This window comes from Alligator mississippiensis, chromosome 3, assembly GCF_030867095.1.
Source record: "Alligator mississippiensis isolate rAllMis1 chromosome 3, rAllMis1, whole genome shotgun sequence".
NCBI classification, from domain to species: Eukaryota; Metazoa; Chordata; order Crocodylia; family Alligatoridae; genus Alligator; species Alligator mississippiensis.
In genome coordinates, this window is record NC_081826.1 from 126220308 (window position 1) to 126242217 (window position 21910).

The 21910-nt window shown below is 40.8% G+C and overlaps 1 protein-coding gene across 1 annotated transcript in view; it reads left to right on the forward strand.

Annotated features, from left to right (window-relative positions):
• The window catches only part of PHLPP1 (PH domain and leucine rich repeat protein phosphatase 1), a 211197-nt gene that overhangs the window by 129407 nt on the left and 59880 nt on the right, over positions 1 to 21910 (forward strand). The window contains exon 4 of the mRNA XM_019490333.2: positions 8770 to 8936. Within this exon, the coding sequence (XP_019345878.2) occupies positions 8770 to 8936 (167 nt within the window). The remainder of the gene's footprint in view (positions 1 to 8769; positions 8937 to 21910) is intronic.

Consider the following 21910-nt stretch of genomic DNA (forward strand, 5'->3'; position numbering starts at 1 on the left):
AGTTAAGAGGCCTGTTGGCATCCATATGCATTTATACTTTCCGAGGTTGTAATGCCCAGCCTTGAGGTTCATTAACAATGTTTTTGTTGTGTTGGTATCATGTTGTAGATGTGATGGTCCAGGAAATGTGCAGGAGGCAAGAATTTTTGTGGGTGATATCTTTTAATTGGACCAATTCTGTGTATTTATTTGGTCCAATAAGAGTTATCACCCACAAAAATTCTTGCCTCTTGCCATTACAATGATGAGATTTTGATAGGTATCTTTTTGCTTTAAATACAATTGTATAAATTAATTTACCCAATTTAGTTTACTGCTACTCCTGATGTCAGAGTTTTAGACCTCTGAAAGTATAGAGAGGAGTAATTGTCATGAGTTTTGTAGGTACTTGTTCAAGCTGTTACAAAATGTGATGGAGAATGGGCAGCTGGTGATGGAACAGGGGCACAAAATGTTTGACCCCTTCAGTGGATCTTAATTAAAAATGAAAACCACCAAGGTTCCCAAACTGAGGCTGTTGCTGACATGTTTTTATTTTGTCAGTACTTCTCTACTGAGTTAACAGGAAAAGCCATTTTCATTTGGGAAATCTGCTTAAAGTGAAGGAATTGGAGTCTGATTTATATAGAATGACATGTTACTTGCATCAGTTATTTTCCATTATGGTAATTTCCATTTCTACTTGCTTAGGGGTTTGCCTATTCAGGGAAACTTACCAGCAGGACTGCCAGTAAAACTCCCATGTGGATGTGCATACACTGTAACAAAAGGGACCGTTCTTTGTTTAGGTTGACACAAAAAGCCATCTACTCCAAAATAAGTTTCCAAATAGTGTTATGCTGGTAGGACAAGTCCCTGCTTGCAAGAGTTTTCAAGCAGTCTCAAATCATATCTGAAGTGTTGTGTGTGAAACTTGCTTCACTATTTCTGTTCCACTGGTCTCTTTTTGAAGTAGCAAACACTGCAGTTGGTGAACACTAAACCTGCATGAAGTTCAAATGTAGAAGATATTCTTTTTGTACACAGGTTTTGATCAACATGAAAGAACAAAAATTGAGGGGAGGGTGAGGCGTGCTAGTTAAAGAAATGTCACTTTTTTGCCTTGGGTATTTTGGTTGCATAGCGTACTGTTGTACAGCAGAGCAAGTCTTCAGTTTTGAGGAAAAAATAGGAGGACAGGCTGATTGAACTGTGACTAGCTTACCATCATGTACCTATTGTCCCTAAATGGAATTACTATATCATTGATTTCCCTAGTTTTGTAAGTTTTTTGCCCAGTTTTTGGCTTTCATATATGTTCTTTTGAAGGGTCTTAAGCTTGAGTTGGATGTGTATTATGTTTAACATGATGTTTTTAAAAAAGTAAAGGATGGGACGGAGAGAATTAGGTAGCCTTTTTAGATTATAAAAGGGAATGGCTATGTTAGCTTGCTGGGTAGTTATACTTCAGGGAAAATAAGTTATTTTCATTTGGGTGAAGATGTCAGTTGATTTCTTGACAAGCTTTCCTTGAAAATGGGACTGAGGCCATCAATAGTGGGCTTCTCGCATTTTTCTATATAAGATGCTTGTGGTATGGAGCTGGATTGGTTTTGAGAGGAAATGTTTTTGCTCTTAGTTGTTCTAAATCATTAGTGTTGTTGGCTACAAAGGACCAACTCTTGGGATCATCATAAATTGGGATGTGAAGTTACGAATAAAATCATAAATGCAAACTTTGAGTTATGAGTGGTATTGGTCCCCTTAGCACACACGTGCGCATACACACATGCATGCACTCACTCATTCAAACCCATGTAATTTAGACCCAGGTAGTATAGTGTATAGTAGCTGCTGCAGTGATTGTGAGAGCACTGCTGTCAGTATATCTACCTATCTGAGGCCCTGGAGTCTGCTGCCAATGGTCAGCTTCCTTCAAGGCAATGTCTTCCCCAGAAAGGGGCCGACTGCTTGTCCTTCTCTCTTGGTAGGTCAGGTGCTGGATGACAGGGTGCCACTGAGGGTCACGCTTCACTGCCTTTTATCTCTTTCTGGCAGACTTGTGTGATCCCCCAGCATCATCTTGGCTGCCATCTTCTTTAGCATCATCTGGAGGTTGCTGTCCTACTTGAGTCGTGCACAGCAGCTGTTAGTCAAAGGTATCTTGCCTATCTGGTAGTACAGTTTTGGGAGCCAGTTTGTGATTTTGATTAATTACCAACGATATTGTGAAGGGTTGCAGGAATGGTCAGTCGGGTGGGTGTTCAGTCCCAGGAATCAGTTCCTTGTCTTGGTTAGCCTAAAATGGCTTGCAGAGCAGAGTTTTTTAGTAAGTTCCTTTGGCTAGACTATTAACAATGATCCAGGGTGTAACTTCATTCTACAGGGAGTGCATTCCTTAAGGGTTTAAAAGTAAAAAATATAAAATGCCATGGTAAAGATGAGACAGATGAAATATAAAAATGCACTGTGAGGTACTGAGGATCAAAGGTTACTGGGGACAGTGAGTGAGTTAGGTTAGCACCAGAATATATTTACAGTCTTTTGAAGTGGATATTTTATTTCTTGTGTTTTCTTTAGTGACACTGAGCTTAAATGATATGTAGGTGTAGTTTGTAGGTTTCTCCTACAGAAAGCCACTTCAGCTTTCTGGCTTGTTCTGAGCCTTGCCACACCCATGCAATGTGTGCTAGGTTTCTGCCAATACTTAGGAGGAAAAATAAATGCACAAAATGGGGGGTGGTGCAGGCAAGAAGGGGCTTCTGTTATATCAGTATATCAGTGTCCAGAAAGTAAATGTACAAAGGGGGCTTTCTGCGACACTGTTTGACTGAATTTCTGTAGCTGTTTGAACCACTCTTATTATAGTTGGAGTCAGCTTTAGAAATATTAATGCTGTAACCTGGCTGTCCCCAGAGTGAGTGTCCCCCTCTCACCAATAGAAGGGAAAAGCCAGTAGGGCACACATGCTGGGGGTAGAAACTGCAGTCTACTCGCAGTTCCATCCCACCTATCATATCTCAATAGAGGAGGAACAGAAAGCAATGTCTTAACCAGGTACACATTTTATTTATTTATAGATATAGAGCCCTCTTGTGCTCGCTCTCAAAATAATAATAATAATAATAGATATATTGCCCCACTGACTCACATGACCCAAGGAGCCAGGTGGGTGGTGTCCATAAGCTTCCTGGGCCTGGCTAATGTTTCTCCAGGGGAGTGCTTAGTTCCAGGCCCCAGGGGAGAGGCGTAACTCACTCACGCAGCCCAGGTTCTCAAACCTTCCCAGCAGAGGGAGTTGCGGGCCTGGACCAACCTCACGCATGCCCAGGGCGGGATTGCTTCTAATACTGCTCCCCATGCTCGGGGACCACTCCGTTCCGGGACCCACGTGAACTCACCACAGGGGATAGGACCCAGACTTCCCGGCCCTTCCTTCTTCAGGGCCTTACGCCCCACAATGACTCACCATGCAGTAGTGCTGGCTCCCATTACCAGCCTCACGCCGGGGTTGGAAACCCGAGGCACTTTGATATGGGTCCCAGTCCCTTGAGGACCCTCCATGAAGCGATACCTGTGCTGCAGCCCAGCCTCGTGCTGGGGTTGGAGACTCGAGCCACCTCGATGTAGCTCCCAGAGTCCTGGTCCCTCACGGACCCTCTGTACAGTGACACCAGCACCTCTCTACCACTTCTGTCCAGCGGTGAAATCTTCAGGCTCTTCAGGGCAGCTGGATATGCCCGCTGGGCAGTTCTCCCAGCTCTTTTTGGCCCTGTGACCTCTTCTGTCTTCTTCACCCTTGCAGACTGTGCCATGTGCTTAGCATGCAGCTGCTTATATCCCCTTCTGGGGCCCTGCCTCCAGATTGAAAATGAACCAGTTGGGGGAGCTGCAGCTGCAGTTCCCAAATAGGTCCGTCCTGGTGCCCCCGCCTTTGCAATAGAAGTGGAGTGGACTCTCCTTCTGGCTCCTCCCCTGCCTAGCTCCGGTTGGTGGGTTTTGCCCCACCGTTTGCATTTGCAGTTTCCTAAGCCCAGAGAGCCAGGCAAAGCCTGGCAAGCTTTGCCACAATGGTATGATTAACACGTGTGTCTTTTTTGAAGATTTTAAAGGGGGAGCAAAATTAAAACACGTGTATACAAAAGCTAATGTTGGGTGTAACTTGAAAGAAAATCAACTATCAGGAACGCATTTTGAGATCTGTTATTTTAGTTGTCTTTTATTGGAGATTTAAAAAAAAAATCTATTTTGAGGGAGTTGGGATGAATAGGGAGAATGTATAATTACATTTATTTTTAAAATTCATGCTTTCGGTTATAGCAAAAACTTACGCATGTAAAATAGGCCTGAATCTGTCTTGAAGACACTGTTGGCATCCATTGTTAGCAGCAGATTTTTGTAGGATAGAGCAGAGAAGGGTCCAGTAATCAGTCCCATCACAGCTTTGTGGTGGACACACAATTCTGCTTTTGGACAAAAGAAGGAACAGAGGCGGCTTGTTGCAATTTTTAAATTGCAAATAGGTAAATTTACCACGAAACTAGGTTCCTTTTCATCTTATTTGTCATCATACCTAGTTATCCTCAAATCAAGTTACCAAACACTAACCAAAGGAGACTTGTTCAGAGCAGTTTGGTCCACATAGGATGTCACTAGCTTTTGTGTACCCTTGCTTATATTTTTAAGCAGTGTTGTGTTAAAAGTAATGCATGAGGCAGTTTGAAAATGCTAGCATTTCATGAGTGTTTCTGTTGAAATAATTATAGTTTTTTTATAGGCAAACTCATTTTAGGTGGGGAATGGTCATTCACTGGTTTTCATTGCCCAAGGGAAAAGCCTGCTCTGCCAATACCATTATGAATAACGATACTGCATTTCATTACTGCTGAGGCAAAGTACACAGTGCACTGGTGTTTTAAAAGATAATTGCGATGAAGATCTAGAGTGTTTTTTTGGCTTGCTATTCTAGTCTTATGCCACTTTCTTTTATGGGATCTTTACTTGGTCTGTTCCTCAAGTGTTAGACAAAGGAAGCATTTAAAAACTTGTAGGCCTGAATGGAGCGAGTACCATGCAATGTGAACTGAAAGGATCTTCAGTCAAATTTATTGCTGTTGAGTAAATAAACTGTTGGGTGAACCTACCAGGTTACTGCTTCCTCTCTCTTCTGTTGAAATAATAGTGGGGTAAAATTTCCATAAAATCCATTTATACATTTGTTTAAAAACATTACAAAATCACATATAGCTAAGTGTTTTATTCTTGTATCCTCATATTTTAATTGTCACTAATAAAACAAACAACTAAAAAATCTGCTGGAAATCAGAACTTCCAAAGTATGGATTTTGCTATGTCATTGAAACATTGCAGGCTTATGGATGGAGTGACTTGGTCTTTCGCTCAAGGTCATACCTGTTGCCAAATTTGGGATCAGGAAAGAGATGTTCCCCTAGATGAAATGGGCTGCAAGGAACATGGGGAATTTTGCTTTCCTCTGTGGCTTAGGACACGGGATGGGACTGGGCCATTGGATCTCACAACCTGGAGATGGTGAACAGGTGTGGGGATTAACCACTGAACCCTTTTTGTGTTGGTCAAGTGCGAAGGAGAGCCACTGAGAACAGGGTGTACAGTAAGACTGATTGATACTAACTGTATATAACCGTGCACTAGAGCCTTTAAAAAGCCCACAATTCAAAAGCAAGTGTGTCTGTCTATTCCTGTCTTGTTTTGGGGAAGTGCTTAGTGATGCTGACTCCACCCCCATGAGGGATTTGGAGAAAAGGGGATTCTGTCTCTGTCTGCAGAATTAATTGACCCTAGTTACAGGGCTTTTCCCCATGCTTTTTTTGTGTGAAAGTTGGTTTTGAAAAGGCTGTCACCTGTTTTAATTTGATATCAAAAAAATCTGTTATGATGTTTAAGTCAGCCCAGGGAACTTGATATACCTAGGTTTTTTGTTTTCTTTTGTTTTTTTTTATAAATGCTGTGATCTAAATAATTCAATAATAAGTACAAAGGGTACTCAATCTCTAAATCAATGAAAAATGAGATTTAAGTTCCTTAAAGTGTTTAATTTGGGAACCCAGGCATTATATTAGCATTAAATAGTTGTTTTCAAGTGTAATATCATACATTTTAAACTCACCCTTGTGAGCTCTAAGGTTAAGCACAGAATTGTGTAGGCTTCTCTCCCCTCCCCTCCCCCCGGTAAAAATGTAATCCCCAAAATCTTTCTTTTTTTCCTACCATTTTGTGATACAGAACAATATTAATTTTTGAGCAGTAAAACACTACTAGGAGAAAATACTTAGTTTATGGGTCAGTAAGGTCTAGCTTGAAGGATTACATTAATCAAGTTAATTCTCTTTTGAGAAAATAAAACTAATTCTTCCTCAGTTCTGTAATCTTTATATGGCACACTATTTCAGTAAAATTGTGGCCAGTAACAGGGCCAATCCCTTCCAATACGCACTTCTTTGAACCTCCTAATTTTATGTTAGAGGCATCTTCAAATAATTTGTCAGTCGCATGTAAATCTTTCAAAAATCCTCCACGTAACAAGATTGGAAATGTTGGGTCCTCGATAGAAAATTACTATTTAACAGAGGATTAGACAGAACTTTCATGACTTGTGAAGGTTGTGATTATTAGCAGATCGTTAGGAATCCTAATCTTATTTTTGCAAGACTTGATGCTTTTAAAAAGTATTGCAAATGTGCTACAAAATGGTAGTATTTTCATTAGTGAAATACTCCATTAAGCTTGACTCGGACTTATCCAGTCTTGCATGTTACTCCTGCTTTTTTAATGACGCTTATCCTTTATTAAGTGTTCCTGATTCATTTTTACCACTGTTGTTTAATGCTGTTTTAGAGACCTTTGTATTAAAATATACCTCCTGTGGCCTATTGCTTTGTTGATTTAAAGGACTTACTCCCTAATCTGCAGTGACTTTTGTGTGATAAAAATAGCAGGAGTTTATTTACTACTTCTTAGTGTCACAATTTGGCTAATAAAGGAGAGAACTTTTCTCATACTGGGTTCGTCAGAATTACATATTAATAGCTTTTGGTTAGCACAGAAGAAAAAGCATTCTTTGCCCTTTATGGTCCTATTCATGTAGTACAGTTACAGTAACATGTAGGCTTTAAATCAAGATTTGAGCCATTGTAATGTAAAAGTAGGAGTTTGATATTTATAGTTTATATTGGGGAAAATGACGGAACTGACAACTCCTCTTGAAGTTGAAGGCGGTATTTACAATCAAGCTGGCTTACAGTTTTTTCTTTCTACCCCCCCCCCCCCCCATTAAAAAGGAATATTTCTCCCCTGTTGCTGACCTTCCCTTCAGCCTCAGCCAATTCTGTTTTTCTAGCTAAAGCTGATTAATTCTTTTGCATTCAGGGCAACTTGTGCAGAACTGTCCCTTTCCACAAATGCGGGGTGATGTTACTTTATAACCATAGTTGGCAGCAGAGCTACATGTTTTTCTAATCAGTACAATCTGATTGACTTCGCCTGTGCATTTGTTTATGAATTTTTGTGTTGTTTTTTCCTTTTCTTTTCTTTAGATGTAGTGTTTGTAATTTTGAGCCTTAGTGTACAAGGCCAATAAAAATTTTGCTGACCAAATAAAGCTATGTTGCTGTTGCAAGGAATAGTTGTCAGAATACGTAACCATTTGTGCTACTTTAGAGGTCTAATTTAGCGGTATAGCTCTTGCTCCTTTCAGCCCTCAGATCTGTAACAAGGTTCATACAAGAAGCATGCTTTTCTAGTGGTGACTTTCCCTTATTTCTTTAATCATTCTCTCTGTAGGCTTGTCTTTGCTGGAACTATAGGAAATCATTCTCAAGTGGCCAGAATTATGGCACATCGTTAACAAGACATTCCTGTAGTGTTGTGCCACAGCTAATGTGTTGGTAGTTAACAGGTGACCTCAAGGTCGTGTTCTAGGATGACCTGACATTCTAATGAAGAGCTTTGTGTTTCTATCTCCTTTTCCAGCACCATGGGAAAATAATTTTGAAATGTCTGGGGGGAGAGAGTGCATGATGAGAAGCAAGGAGAAGAAACCACTTTTTGAAATCTTCTTGCCCTAACAGCTTCGATCTGTGAAAGGAGAAGAGCACAGTACAATCAGTAATTACATGGAGGGGCAAAAAAGCAGGCTTGCTGGTCCTTATCCCTGAAGAGACATGTTAGCACCAGCTATATAAATATATCCCCTTCTGGGCTTTGAAATTTAGTTGCAAGGGCAGAATGTTGAAAAATTCAACAGCAGGAGTTTCTATAAATTAGAAAGCTGACATTATAAATGCATGGTAAGCACAATGATCTTCCTTTAATATCCCTTCATAACACTGACTCTAAAAGCTTGAGACTGGGAAAATGCACATCTACCTATCACTTCATGTATATTTACTGCTTGTATAGCAGCATGGAATGTTTTATGCCCCATCTTTGCAACTGTTACTTGCCTGCAGACAGACTGCTTTCAAACCAAATGCCAATCATCTCTGCTTGCAGGGTGAGTGTTAACCAACTTTTTTTTTTCTAGTCAGTGGAGAGCACATCGGTGTTCCAAGACTTGCACTGGATAAACCTTCACTACATACATTTCATGCATACTGGCTATCACTGGGACTGAGGCAGCACTGGCAGAGCACGGGAAAGTGAAAAGACCAGTAACTACTTTTGTGTAAAAGACTCCTCTTACACCCGTAAATGTAAAAGGGGACATTCTCATTTTCAGTGGTCTTATCATGCTTGTTTCTTGGTTTCTAGATTGCATCACAGCGCATAAGCTCAGTGGATCTGTCATGCTGCAGTCTTGAGCATCTGCCTGCCAACCTCTTCTACAGTCAAGACCTCACTCATCTCAACCTAAAGCAGAACTTCCTGAGGATAAACCCAAGCCCATCTACAAGCAGAGGGCTTGGTGAATTACAGAGGTAAATAAAAATTAAAAAGGCTACATGCTTCTATATCTATGTCTTCTGCTCTGTTCTGGCTGGCTTTATTTACCTCTAATGTGTACACTGTCCTAAAGTGTCAAGAGGCAAAACTTAACTACAAGAATCTGGGAGCATGTGGTGATCAAATGGGCTCTGGCTTGGTTTTGTGAAAAATATGCATGGTGGGAGCTGACTAATTTTCAGAAAGAATATAAATACTTTGTTTCTAACAATGGCAGACAGGGTTGTTTGGGTAAATCTGATATCTATTATTAGACCAACTCAGATAGCTGGAAAAATTCTTCTTAGCAAGCTTTTGGGCACAAACTAGCACAAGCTTTCTCCTCAGGCTGAGAAAGTACCTGCAGATGGTGTGTGCTTTTCCTGAATGGAGAGGTAAAACAACCAGAGGCCAGTATCTATGCAAGAAATCCAGTCAGTTAAAATGTAAATTGAGGTGGTCAGTAGGTGAAAGACAGGTGGGGGTAGGGGTAATGAATGTAGCTGTAGTTAAAGGATGGGAGACAGGAGGGTTGGGGGGGGGAAGGGAATGAGAATAGCTGGTAAAAAGTGGAGGGTTTACCTGGGGAGTTGGATGTTAGGCAGGCTATAATGCATCATAAATCCAAAGTCTATATTTAGTCCATGTTTTTTTTGTATCCAGTAGGTTGATATTTCTCACTACAGGTTTCCCTCGATTTTATGTGGGTTCTATATATGCGAATTCGCTCTTATGTGATGAGCATTTTTAGACCCATAACTTTTATATGTGAGGTCAATTTGCTCTTATGCGATCTGCATAGGTGTGCGCCCCCTCCCCCAACAGACTTGCCTGCAAGCGGGGAAGGGAAAGGGCTGTGGGGCTGGGGCCCCACTCATCCCAGCCCCTGCTGCAACAGCCCCGGGAGCAGCTAGTGCCACCTGCCTGCAGCCACTGGGCTGCACTGTGCTTCGCCTGTCCCCCCCGCGCCTGGGCTTTGCCTGTCCCCACTCACCCCAGCTCCTGCTGCAATGGCCCTGGGAGCAGCTGACACCAGCTGCCTGCACCAGGGCACGGCGCAGTGCAGAAGCTGGGGGGAGTGGGGAGAGGCGGAGCCCAGGCACGGGGTGACAGGTGAAGCATGGTGCAGCCCAGTGGCTGCAAGCAGCTGATGCTGACCGTTCCCAGGGCCCAGTTGTGTTCTCAGGCTTGCTACAGTGATAGGGACATGCTAGAAAAGAAACAACTACAGAAGCCAAAAACATTTCTGTGATGGGGTGGTCTGACCACATAGCGGTTAGCTTTAAACCGAATGGAACTTCTTCTTTCCTTGCCTCAATATCTGTTCTACATCCGGGAAACTAAGGAAAGTCCCTTACTTATAAGGAAGCAGAATGAAAGAATTGCCTTGCTCTCCTGGGAGCCAGTCCTGCTTTCTCAGTGACTTGACTGCCTCCAAAACCTGGGCATGGCTGAATAGATTTCACGGGCTTTTTCAAAGTTGGAAAATGACCTGTTATAAAAGGTATGTGGCAATGTACTCTGGGGTAAAGGGAACCTTGCCCTGTCCTTGAACTTTAAGGCCCTTTGCCCGTTTGGGTTGTCGTAACTGGATTATAACTTCCTGAGGACAGGCTCTCTGAAGCACTTTGCAGATAGATACCCACCCATGCCTATAAGGATGCCTGAAGGGGTTTAGCAGAAGGAACCCTTTAGGGAAGCTTTCAACCTGACCTTGTTTCTACAGCACACCTACACAAAAATGTAAGAGCCAAATTTATGTATATGTTTTAAAGAAATTCTCCCCATGCTTCTTGAAGGTGGAGAAATTGTCTGTTTATAAAGACTTAGGATGATGATGCTTTCACAGATCTGGTACCAGCTTGGCTTTTTCCCTGGCTGTATTTGTCAGAAGGGCTGTACTCCTTATGAAACCTGTTGAGCTGGTACTTGGGCTCAGTTGCATAACTAGGGTGGGGTGTCCGGGGCAGCAACCCTGGGTGCTCACTTAGGGGGTGGAGGGGAGGGGATGCAAAACTAAAATCTGCTGCCCAACCTTTACAATTGCACTGGTGGTACAGCAGCAGCTGGAAGTTGCCACTTCCCTCATGTGTCCTGCTGCCTCAGGTGCTCAGTTGCCTTATTACACGCCTGCCTGGACTCCTTCTTGGCTCTAGGTGCTGCCAGTAGCTCTTCTTTCTCAAACTGCACAATGATTTCGGAGAGGTTGTGTAGCTGCACCTTAGTCTTCCTAAAGCACAGCTGCTCCAAAATGACCACCAGCTCACTGAGTTAGCAAAAGGCATGGGCATCTCTACGCTTCTTGGCAGCAGAGACTAGTCTCAGTCTACCTTTTGAATTTTAGGCAACCCAGAGTACAGAACTGCTACTTAAGTCCTTAAAGGGAGTACTTTTTCTCATTCCTTCTACTGCCTTGAATAGTAAAGGTGATGGCCAAAAGTGAAGCCTTAAGCTCAGTAGGTAACCTTGTGTAATGCTACCAGAACTCCCCACTCTATCATTCTGTGAAATGGGGATAATATGTCCCTGCTTCCAGGGCCTAGAGGAGGGGGAAATAGTTACAGTTGTACTGGATACCCTGAAATCATGAGACTTCTCTTTCTTGGTAGACATTACCATATATTGACTAAAACATTAGAAGGTAACATGCAGTAAAGTAGAAGTATGATTTCTAGAAACTTAATTCTGTGCTTATGAATTCAGCTTAGACTTCAAATAGAATGTTTTTATTTCCTGTTCCCAAAATGAGGGTGGGAGCCCATACCAGCCTGTACTAGTTCCTCAAATTTCTCGTGGAGGACTTGTCTGCTTCCTGGGGGAATTGATACTGTTCCGTGAAAAACAATGGAGAATCGAGCATAACCAAAGGAACTGACTACTCTGGGGTCTGAGGTTGGGAAGATTGGATCCCTTCGTTCAGTTTAATAAAAACAATCATTCAAAGTTCTTTAAGCCAGGCTTTATTAGTAAGACAAAATGGACTGGAAAAACCCACAGGGCTGATCAGATTTCACTGTTGCTTAGACACTAAAGTGAATGTAGAACTGCTATTGTGATTTGGGTATGTAAATACTCATTGGCATATGTGAATGCCCAAAGGAGCTAGTAGGGCCAGCAACCTACAGCCTGTGGAGCCATCTTATCTAGCCCATGGAACCAGGGGGCTTTAACAGTCAGAAATGGGGGAGAAGAGAGGGTTTGGCCAGGCAGTGAGGAAATACGGTGGCACTACAGAGCAGGAAAAGGGAGTGGTAACTCCAGCTGCCAGATGTGGTGTCACTGCAGGTGAGGTTGGCAGTATCACGCACTCAGAAATAAACTTTATTAAAGTAGGTCCTCGCTACAAATCATTTCCTATTCCTGAGCAAGGGCATCTGTGAATCTCATCTAGAACTGAAGGCAACAAGAATGATAGTTTGAATGAGGGTCGATAGGGAAATGTTCTTACCTGAAACCAGGTCTGCTTGACATAATCAGCTGGCAGAGAGATCTTGGAAAGTCTGTGTTGCTACTATAGACAGTGGTGTTCTACATTCTGTCAATTTTTAGACACCGCATTGTCCCAGGAACTAAAAATTCAGCACCTTTCATAACCATCAAGTTCCCACAGGCTAAATTTAGAACAAAAGATGCCTCGTGGGCATAAAAAAAAAAATACCGGCTTTTCTGTTACCTATAAGTCTGCTACCATTTAACTTGTCTGAATGAAGACCTTGGTTCTGATAATGAAACGCTGGCTTAGTAGCTTGCTTATCAGTTGATGTGATGAATGTCATCTAGCAGTTATTTTGTATACTGTAACCAGGAGTGGATGTTTCTTGGACAGCTTCTGAAAGTCACCTGCTTTGGAACCTTTGGCTTGTAGATAAAGGACTGGAAAAATTGTTTCAACTTGCGTTATTGAGATCATGCATCTTTGCAGGTTGAATGCGAGACGGTCAGAATTCTGATCCGGTCGGTGAAAGTCAGGCTCTAATTTGGTAGCCTTCCATAAAGGGGGTGGGACAGAGTAGACAGGAAACATTGTGGTCAGTTTCTGCCCTCAGATAGAGAGGTGCATTTGCTGCAAGCTATGGACATGGCTTTTATTACAACTGCATTGCTTTTGCACATCTGAGAGCACTATAAGGGAGAAGGTAAAGTGTGGAGTTCAGTGGCACTCCTTTTTGTCAGGAATACGACAGGAAAGGACACTTTTTGGTGCACAAGATGAGCAAATCTTCCTTTGTATTCACTGGTTTTATTGTCCACTTAAAATTGTAATACTGCATTCAACAGTTTACAATTTTGGATGAGCAGAAACACAGCTTTCTGAATACTGAGTAGCTTTGTACTAATGTCTATCTACATTTTTTTCCCCTGTAGTGTGTATGCTAGAAAATAAAACATGTTGTTTACTACTAACTATAAAAGTGGCTGGCAGTGTAAAAATTCACTTACCTTACAAAAAAATTAACTATGAAGCAAATTTTTATTTTTGCTTGTTCAGATTCTTAAAGGTGTTGCTGAAGCTTAAAGTATGGGAACTTTTTGGAAATGCAGCTCCATTGCTTACTTTAGTCTGCTATGTATTGATTGGTAAGGGAATTGAGCTGTCTAGACTTGCATGCTAAAGTGTTACGCTCCTAAAGCTTCTCTCTATTTCTAACAGTAAAGTATTTTGTTGGTTTAACAAAACATGTTATAGGTTTACATTTATCCTGGTGTTAATATCTAGGATTGTTTGAAAGTGTATGGATTAGCATTTTAGAAGGAACAGAATCCGAAACATTATACTTGGATCTGCATCTCTTTGACTCCTCTGAAGTGTAAAAGAGAATTCAGATTTATTATGCATTTGGAATTGAGTAACTTCACGTTTGAAGTGAAAGTGAACTAATGAACCAAGCTCGCTGTTGACTGCTGATTCTTTTGTTATGGACATACATTTCTATTACTACATCTTGTTTTGCTTAAATACCCATGGAACAAGAACAGGTCATCTTTGGCAGTAAGAACATTGCTTGATAAAGATGGGAAAATAATTGTGTTAATAAATAGTAAATTGCCATTATGCAGTTTTGTATGCAAGTATGCAGAATAAATTGAATTGGCCAACACCATTTCATTAATTTTCTAAAACAAAATTTTTGGCTTGTTATTTATTTATTTAAATCTAAGAGCTAGATTTTTTTTTTCCCTTCAACCTTTTACCTAGAATAAAGTTTAACTGTTGAACAGTGACACTTTGGGGTTTTTTTATTACAAAATACATATGCAGGCAGTACCTTTTTTTTTTTCCCCTTGGGGCCTCTCAGAGACCAAATCTTCTCTCAGGCATCAGTTAGTAGCTGAAATTCCTTTGGACAGGTGACACCGCTTTAAATCTTTCAGCTTTCACAGGACATGACGAAGCAGAAGGATTTTGCATGATGGATGGTAGCAGCAAAAGTGTTTGAAAGAAGTACAGGAATTCAGAAACAACCAAGGGACAGGCTGATAGTGTCATAGTATTGAGAAAGATCATAACCTGAAAATGGTATATCCTTGTAACATTGCACACCTTCCCAATCCAGAACCTGTTAAGTGGCGGGTGTCCTGTGTATGTAAAAGTCTAATCCAGAGTCCCCTGCAGTCTGTGGAAAGAATCTTCTTGATGCCAGTGGGTTTTGCAAAGATGCTTAAATATTGAAATGTTACTTTCATACTTATAAACATGCCATAATTCTAAATTCTACAGAAGTAATCGGTGCATTACTGTTACTGGTAAAAAAATAAACATTTAAATAAAAACGTTATTTTACAAGTGCATAGATTATTAGATGATAAATAACTCACCATTTTAAGTTGCTGCTTGGTTAAAAATTAAAAAAAAAATTAGTTTTTTTAAAAGCTATCTGATCACTTTCTACTTACTTCGCATTCTGTTTTTTGTGCTTTAGCAAAACTCTACAGTGATTAAATTGCAAACACAATAAAGGTTGGCTTGTTTAAAAAAGAAGGCACCAGAGAATTAAAGGGGGAAAATGAATTAAGATGTTGAATTTAGATATGCCTTAGGTTTTGAATTTAAATACAAATTTAAAAGAAATATATTTTAAACAGTTTTGTATATCAACTTGAGTTTTCTCTGTAATCTTAACTCAGGAAAGCATAGTGTAAAAATATTCATTTTTTTTCTTATGTATATAGTCTTTTTGGTTTTCCTGTTTCTCTGATCTCCATTTTGAATATTTTGCTCTGTTGAACCTTCAGCTCTATCTCTTCTCTTCTGGGGTAGCTTTTACAAGACTTTCTCCCTCAAGGGCCTTTGGGATCCTTCCTCCCTTTTTCCTTCTAGCAGTTGAATTGCCCTGAATTGCCACAGTAACTTCTTTGGATGTGCTTCTTTATACAGTCCTTATCCACAGCTGCCAGATTTGGAAAAATTGTTTAGAAAAATATTTCACATATTAAGCAATGGGTTGGGCTGGCAGTTCTAAATGTCTAGGGACTCCTCTGTGCATTCTAGTTCTAAAATATAGTTTTATGTTCCTATATGAACATGGTCCATGAGACTTCAGAATGTGCTTCTCAGGCTCTTAAAGATCTGTTCACTGTATGGTACTCTCTGCCCCACATAAGGTTACTGCAAAAATGCTTTAAAAATAAACTGTAGCATTGCAATAGTGCACATTGTGAAATGGTATTCTGATACTGTCACAAGAATGTAAGACTTGCAAGACCTGTTATTACAAACATACGTGAGATTTGTGCTAAGAACACTTTCCTGCTCCTCTCCCATCACCTATTGGCAGAGTCTGGTTTCCAACAAACTACTACAGAGTGGTTTCTAGAGCTTGTCAAGAGGGATTGAGTAGGATTTTGGGACAGGGTCTCTAGCATGCTGGGTCACTGGAGCCACAAGCTAAGAGAAGTTCAACTTTAGTCTGCTGATGGATGTGGGATCAGTATGGAAGCCAAGGAGCTGGTTCATGCCATTCCAGGTAGAGGAGGTACTTTGGTGAAATGAATGAAGTCTCATGAAGTTATACAAGGTTAACTTATCTGCAACCCATTAGAAAGTGTTTCATGCAAAACTCTGGAAAGCTATGAGACCTTGCAGGAAGGATCCACTATGTGTGGGACTGCTGGGTAGTGAAGTTGGAGATAAAACTGAGGTGTTGGTTTTGGGAGGAGTGCTGCAAGTGTTTTGTGTTTCAGTTCTCATCTCAGTGAACTGTACATGCATTTTGCATCAATGGTTTACCACAGGTCAGGGGGCAGACCCACATGCACGGGTCACTCAACTGCAATCTCATTATCTTTTTAAACCAGTCAGTGACCCACTTGTTTGAGTCTGTGGGTGACTCCTGCTGGACCTGACTTCCCTGCTTTGAGGGGAGAAGAAATCAGATGGATATGCTACTCCTGCATAGGCACTTTTGAGAGAGCCAGCAGGCTTGCATCCTTCTGCTGTTGGATATACCTCCCACCTGTCTCTTCTGTTAATCTGCCTTTTTCCAGCTCTTCCTCTTGTAACTTCTTAATGTGTCACTCTCCCCAGTGCAGAGTTGGATCAAGGTGAAGTTTTCTCCTTGACATAGTTGTCTGCCTCTTTTCTATAGGGGCAAAGTGGAAGACTAGAGGTAGTTTTGACTTTGTGGTACTTAGTACTTTTTGCTAGCCACATACCTGCAGCTTCCAAAAAAAAATAAATTCAGAGATCCTTTTTAAAAAAAATTTTTTTTTTACTTCATTGAAATCCCAGATACTTGGTAGACGCTCTAAAATCAGGCCACTCAGGTGATGGCTCGTAGCCCTCTGATCTGGTGGAATGGAGTGCCCTGCTATGGACAGCTGGATAACTGGAGGCATATTTCAGTACACCTGCTTCTAGAATCCCCCTGCTGTTACCAATTTACCTAGAAAGCTGAAATATAGTTTCCTAAAACATGGGAACAGAGCAGAGGTAGTCTCATGACACCAAACAAAAGATGCATGTTTGCTCTAAACCTTTTGGAGTTCATTGTCCTTTGACTCAATGTCTTCATCAGTGACTTGGATGAGGTCATGGAGAGCACTCTGTCCAAATTTGTGGATGACACCAAGTTATGGGGTAAAGTAAACACACTAGTGAGCAGGGAACAAATCCAGGTGGATCTGGACAGGTTGGGGAAGTGGGCAGAACAGAATAGGATGCAATTCAACAAGGACAAATGCAAAGTGCTGCAAAGAGGGAGAAGAAATCACCAACAGACTTACAGGCTGGGGGATGACCCTCTCAGCAGCACTGTAGCAGAAAGGGATCTCAGAGTCATGGTCGACTCCAAGATGAACATGAATCGTCAGTGCGATGAAGTGATCAGTAAAGCTAACTGCACTTCATCATGGATTAGCAGGTGCATCACAAGCAGGTCCAGGGAGGTGATACTTCCCCTTTGTGCAGAACTGGTGAGGCTGCAGGTGGAGTACTGCATCCAGTTCTGGGCACCGCACTTCAAGGGGGATATGGATAACCTTGAGAGGGTCTGGAGGAGGGCCACTCGTATGGTTAGGGGCCTGCAGGTAAGGCCCTGTCAGGAGAGATTGAGGAAAATCTCTTCAGCCTCTGCAAGAGAAGGCTGAAAGGTGATTTGTGGCAATTTTACAAATTGGTCACGGTGGGCAGCAAGGGATAGGAGATGCTCTGTTTACCAGGGCACCCCTTGGAGTGACTGGAAATAATGGCCACAAACTGACAGAGAACAGATTCAGGTTAGGCATCAGGAAGAACATCTTCACCGTAAGGGTTGCCAGAATCTGGAATGGGCTTCCAAAGGAGGTGGTGCTCTCCCCAACCCTGGGGCAGAAAAAGGGTTCTGCTGCCTGCCATAGAGGCAAAAGCATCCAACTGAAGCTGGAGGAAGGTGACTTGGAGCTTTGCCTCTTTTGTCTCCCAGTACAGAGGATACTTCTCTGTTCTGCAACTCCTGCATACAGGGTCCTTGGCTGCAATATATTCTTTTTGGAGCTTCACTTCTTTCTGTTTTCTTCAGCATGTAAATATTGTTTGGAGGAATTACTGTCTCTCTTGGCAATAAATTCTTCAGGACTTTCTTATCTGTTGATTGTACTATCATACAGGTGTATTATTTAGGGCTTCATTTATGCAAATTTTTTTCAAAAAGGCTAAGAGTGTGCTATAAAATAATACTTTCCTTAGTGTAGGTATAAATGCAGAAATTATAATGCAGGTAATGACTAGGATTTATTTGGAGTCTAATGAAACTGCAGTGCTAAATAGGACAGTATCCCTGAAAATGCTATTTCAAAACAAATGTAGGTATTGATTACACTATGCAGTTTGTTGATACAGCTCAACTTTGGCACCCTTTTCCTTCCTACCCAGCCTCCTCTAGAACTTTCATATAACTAATGACCTTGTACAGTGCCAGCTTTTAAACTTCAAAGAAATGTCTTATTCCCAAGTTGTTATCAAAAAGGTTGCAGTACAGTTAGTGACTGACTTCTGGCTGAAGTTGTATTTACAAATGCTGTTACTAGAAAGCTAACAGTAGAACTGTAAATGATGATGATTTTGTAGAGATCAAGATTTAGTTGAAAGTGGGATCCAGACAAATGTTAGTTCAGTATCAAGACACACAAAGTTATTATTGCAGTGAGTAAGTTTCCCACTTCAGTTAAGTTGTAAGTTTAGCCTACTTAATTTAAGAGGGGAGTAAATGGGAACTTCAGGTTATCACTGTAAAATGAGGCTTGCTTTTAAAAACTGATGGTATGCCACCTGTTCCAGAGATTTTGGAGTATGTATTAAACCTTTCTTAGATTTTCTTTTTTGACCAGACTCCTGTTGTTTGAAGCTCCAGTGTAAGTAATTGTTCCATATTTCCATGAATCTCCCTTCCGAACATTTGGTTGAAGACAGTTTTTCTCTTCTTTTGATGCCTTATACAGTCCCCTTTGTTATTAATCTGCTACTAATACTACCGTCTCTTGTTATGGGAGACTTGTACATTCAGTATGGCTAGAGATAAGAGTTGTGGAAGAGTTATTTACTAAGCTAGAGTAACACATTGTAATAGGATTTACTGCCTAGTTGTGATCCATATAAGATCCCACGGTGCTCTTCATGATAGCAGAGATTTTACTGCTGGCTGTCTGGTAAGTATATAATGTGCATATGTACATCTTGCCTAACTAAAGTTCTCTTTGTACTTCCAGTTGGAAAAGGTTTTCTTTGGGTTTTTATTCCCCTTTTATTCATGAGCTAGCTCTAGAATTTTATAGAGAAGCGTGCGTGTGTGTGTTTAGTTTTCTTTGTCCAAGAAATTTTCCTTCAGATATGTAACTTACTCCTATCTCTTCTTCTGCTATTAACTCCTCTGTTTTCCATGTAATGTATGGATATGAAATAAACAGCAAAGGGGATAGACTGCTTTCAGTATAATTCTTTGCAGTATATTGGTAAATCGCAACTGAATTTCCTGACCCTAAAATGTCATGCTACATGCTGTCAGAAGGAAATAGACCATTTTAAAATCTCCACTATTTTACTGGCACTTAATAATCTGTTTTACTATTCCGTTTGAAATTTCATATATTTAGTATGGAACTATTAGTATGGAAATATTCCTCAACCACTAAGTTCATTGAACAACCTTTCTCATTTACATGGAGTTGGCAGTCTAGGATTCTGTGCAAGTTCAGTTTAAATCAGGCAGTGAACTTTTCTCTTGCTTTTAGGAATCAAACTGCCTCCTGAAGCATTGAGATGGAGGGGTTTTATTTTCCACATTACTGAAATTGAACATGTCACATAAAAGATTCCTCATCAGTTATTTTCACCTCTTGATTATAGTAGGAGCTGGTTTTATTGTTTGTTAACAACACATACCACGAAAAAGAGAGAGAACTTTCTCATAGCAAGCAGGTGTTGGGGAAGAAGGCTCTGTTGGAAGAGCCCTTTGCATCAGGACTGTTTAATAGATGCATAATACTTTTAAAATCTTGCCTGTTTTGGGGTTTTCTCTTTTTTTCACTTAATTGGTTTTCTTCTAAACTATAGAAGGGTCCATCTCCAAGCAGTGTGCTTGCAGTTTATAATACAATAAAGGAAAAAGCCTGTCTCTTATAAATTTCTCTTGGGTAATACCTACCTCAAGTGTGTGACTCTTTGTTTCTAAAGATAAATATCCACTATAGAAATGAAGAATAGGTTTCTACTTCCTTTCTTGAGAATTTTTATCCATGCAAGTGAAAAGCCCCTCCTCCAGTTGAGAAGTTTGTAAATAGATTTGTTTTTCCAGGAAACTTCAAAATCCAGCTTCCCTGTGATATGCAAGGAGCACTGAGGTAAGTTCAGGTTATGTCCATTAGCAAAAAGGTTTTTTTTCCACTCCCGCTTGGTGCTGGCTTTTGTCAAAGAAAATAAAGGCTGCATTGTTGTCTTGTAATTTGGATGTATTCCTGGTTTGACTTAGCATCTATGGCTATTTGTATTTTTTTTTATTTTTTTAAATAAATGCTTTGGTTTTGAAGTTACTCTTTTTTTTTTATTTGTGCAATAGACTTTTTGTTTGAATTTTCCTTGGGAAAAAGTATACTTATTAACTTAGCATGTGAATGCTGAAATCCATCTTTACAAACCCAAGTGGCTTGTATAGCATTGAACTGAGACAGAATGTGGCAGGGTGAATTTTGCAGTGTATTGAAACAGGATTTAAAAATCCTTCTTCAGAACGAGGGCTGTGTTTTGAGTTACCCAGTAAAGAGCTGTAGAATGGGTGGTAGCCAAAACTAACTATATAACAATCCTTGCCCTAACATTTAAGCAATAATTTCTATGTCCCTTATATCCTAGTGTTGTTTTAATCGATCCCTTTTGTGTTTTATGACATCAGCTGCTTGTTTCCCAAATGTATTCCAGCCAGTTTTGGAGGTGTTAGTTGTAGCCGTGTTGGTCTAAGGACATAGGTAGTCAAGGTTCTTTGGGTAAATGTAGTATCTTTTATTAGACCAATTAAATAGTTGGCAAAACTGTTCTTTGTAAGCTTTTAGGCACAAACACCCTTCTTCAGACATAGGGAGACTCTGCTGTTGTTTTGTGCTCCCAAGCCAGTTTTGCCTTAAGAATGGGTGGAGAGAGGTCAGAACCCCTCGTATCCCTTGGGCATCTAGGATGAAATCCTAGTCAATAGGAAGGTTGCCTTCAACTTGAGTGGGTGAAATGCTTGGTCCAGTTGTGTTTGAATTAAATCCACTCCTCCTTTCTCTCTCTCCCCTGCCTCCCCCCCCCCCCCAAAAAAAAAAAAGGAGAGAAGGGGGGGAAATACTCTAACTCTCCATTTATCAAAGTCCTCAGAAATTTACCAAGGCAGGGTTTGCCTTTTTTGGGGGAGAACTAAGTTTGCAGATGCCTGAAACCTGTGTGTAACCCTTAGATTTGCACAGGCAACTTAAGGCTTTAGTGACAATGCCTTAAAGGGAAGAGCAATACTGTAATTATGCTTGTGGTGTTAAGCTAACTCATCCCTGAGAGGCATTAAGACCTAGAGGGGTCTGAGGAAATAGCTGAAAAAGGCAGTAAGGTAGATTATTAGCAGCAAGAAAGAAATATAGTGAATTGAAGTTTTTTGACAAATTCTCTTGATAATGAAGTTGCTGGCAAGTGTAAGGTGGTAGTAGGTAGCTGTTGCAGCACATAATTATTGCATACTGCTTGATCAGTAATGGTTGCTAGCAAGTTTCTGATGGAGGTACAGGAAGATGCCTTTGCTACCTGAAATGAAGTTCTGCGGTAGTTGCAGAACAGGGGCTGAAAGAGAAGGTGTTGGGAGTTATTTTTTCTCCCAGCCAGAGTCCCCTGTTATGTTTGATATCCTGTTTGACTGTAGTGAAATTCATCTCCTGTATAAATCCTTTTGATAGGAGTTGGATAAACTGGTTCTGTCAGGATAGTTTTTGTGACCATCTTCCAGTGGCAGAGTATGGCCAGCTTTCCTGTGATAAT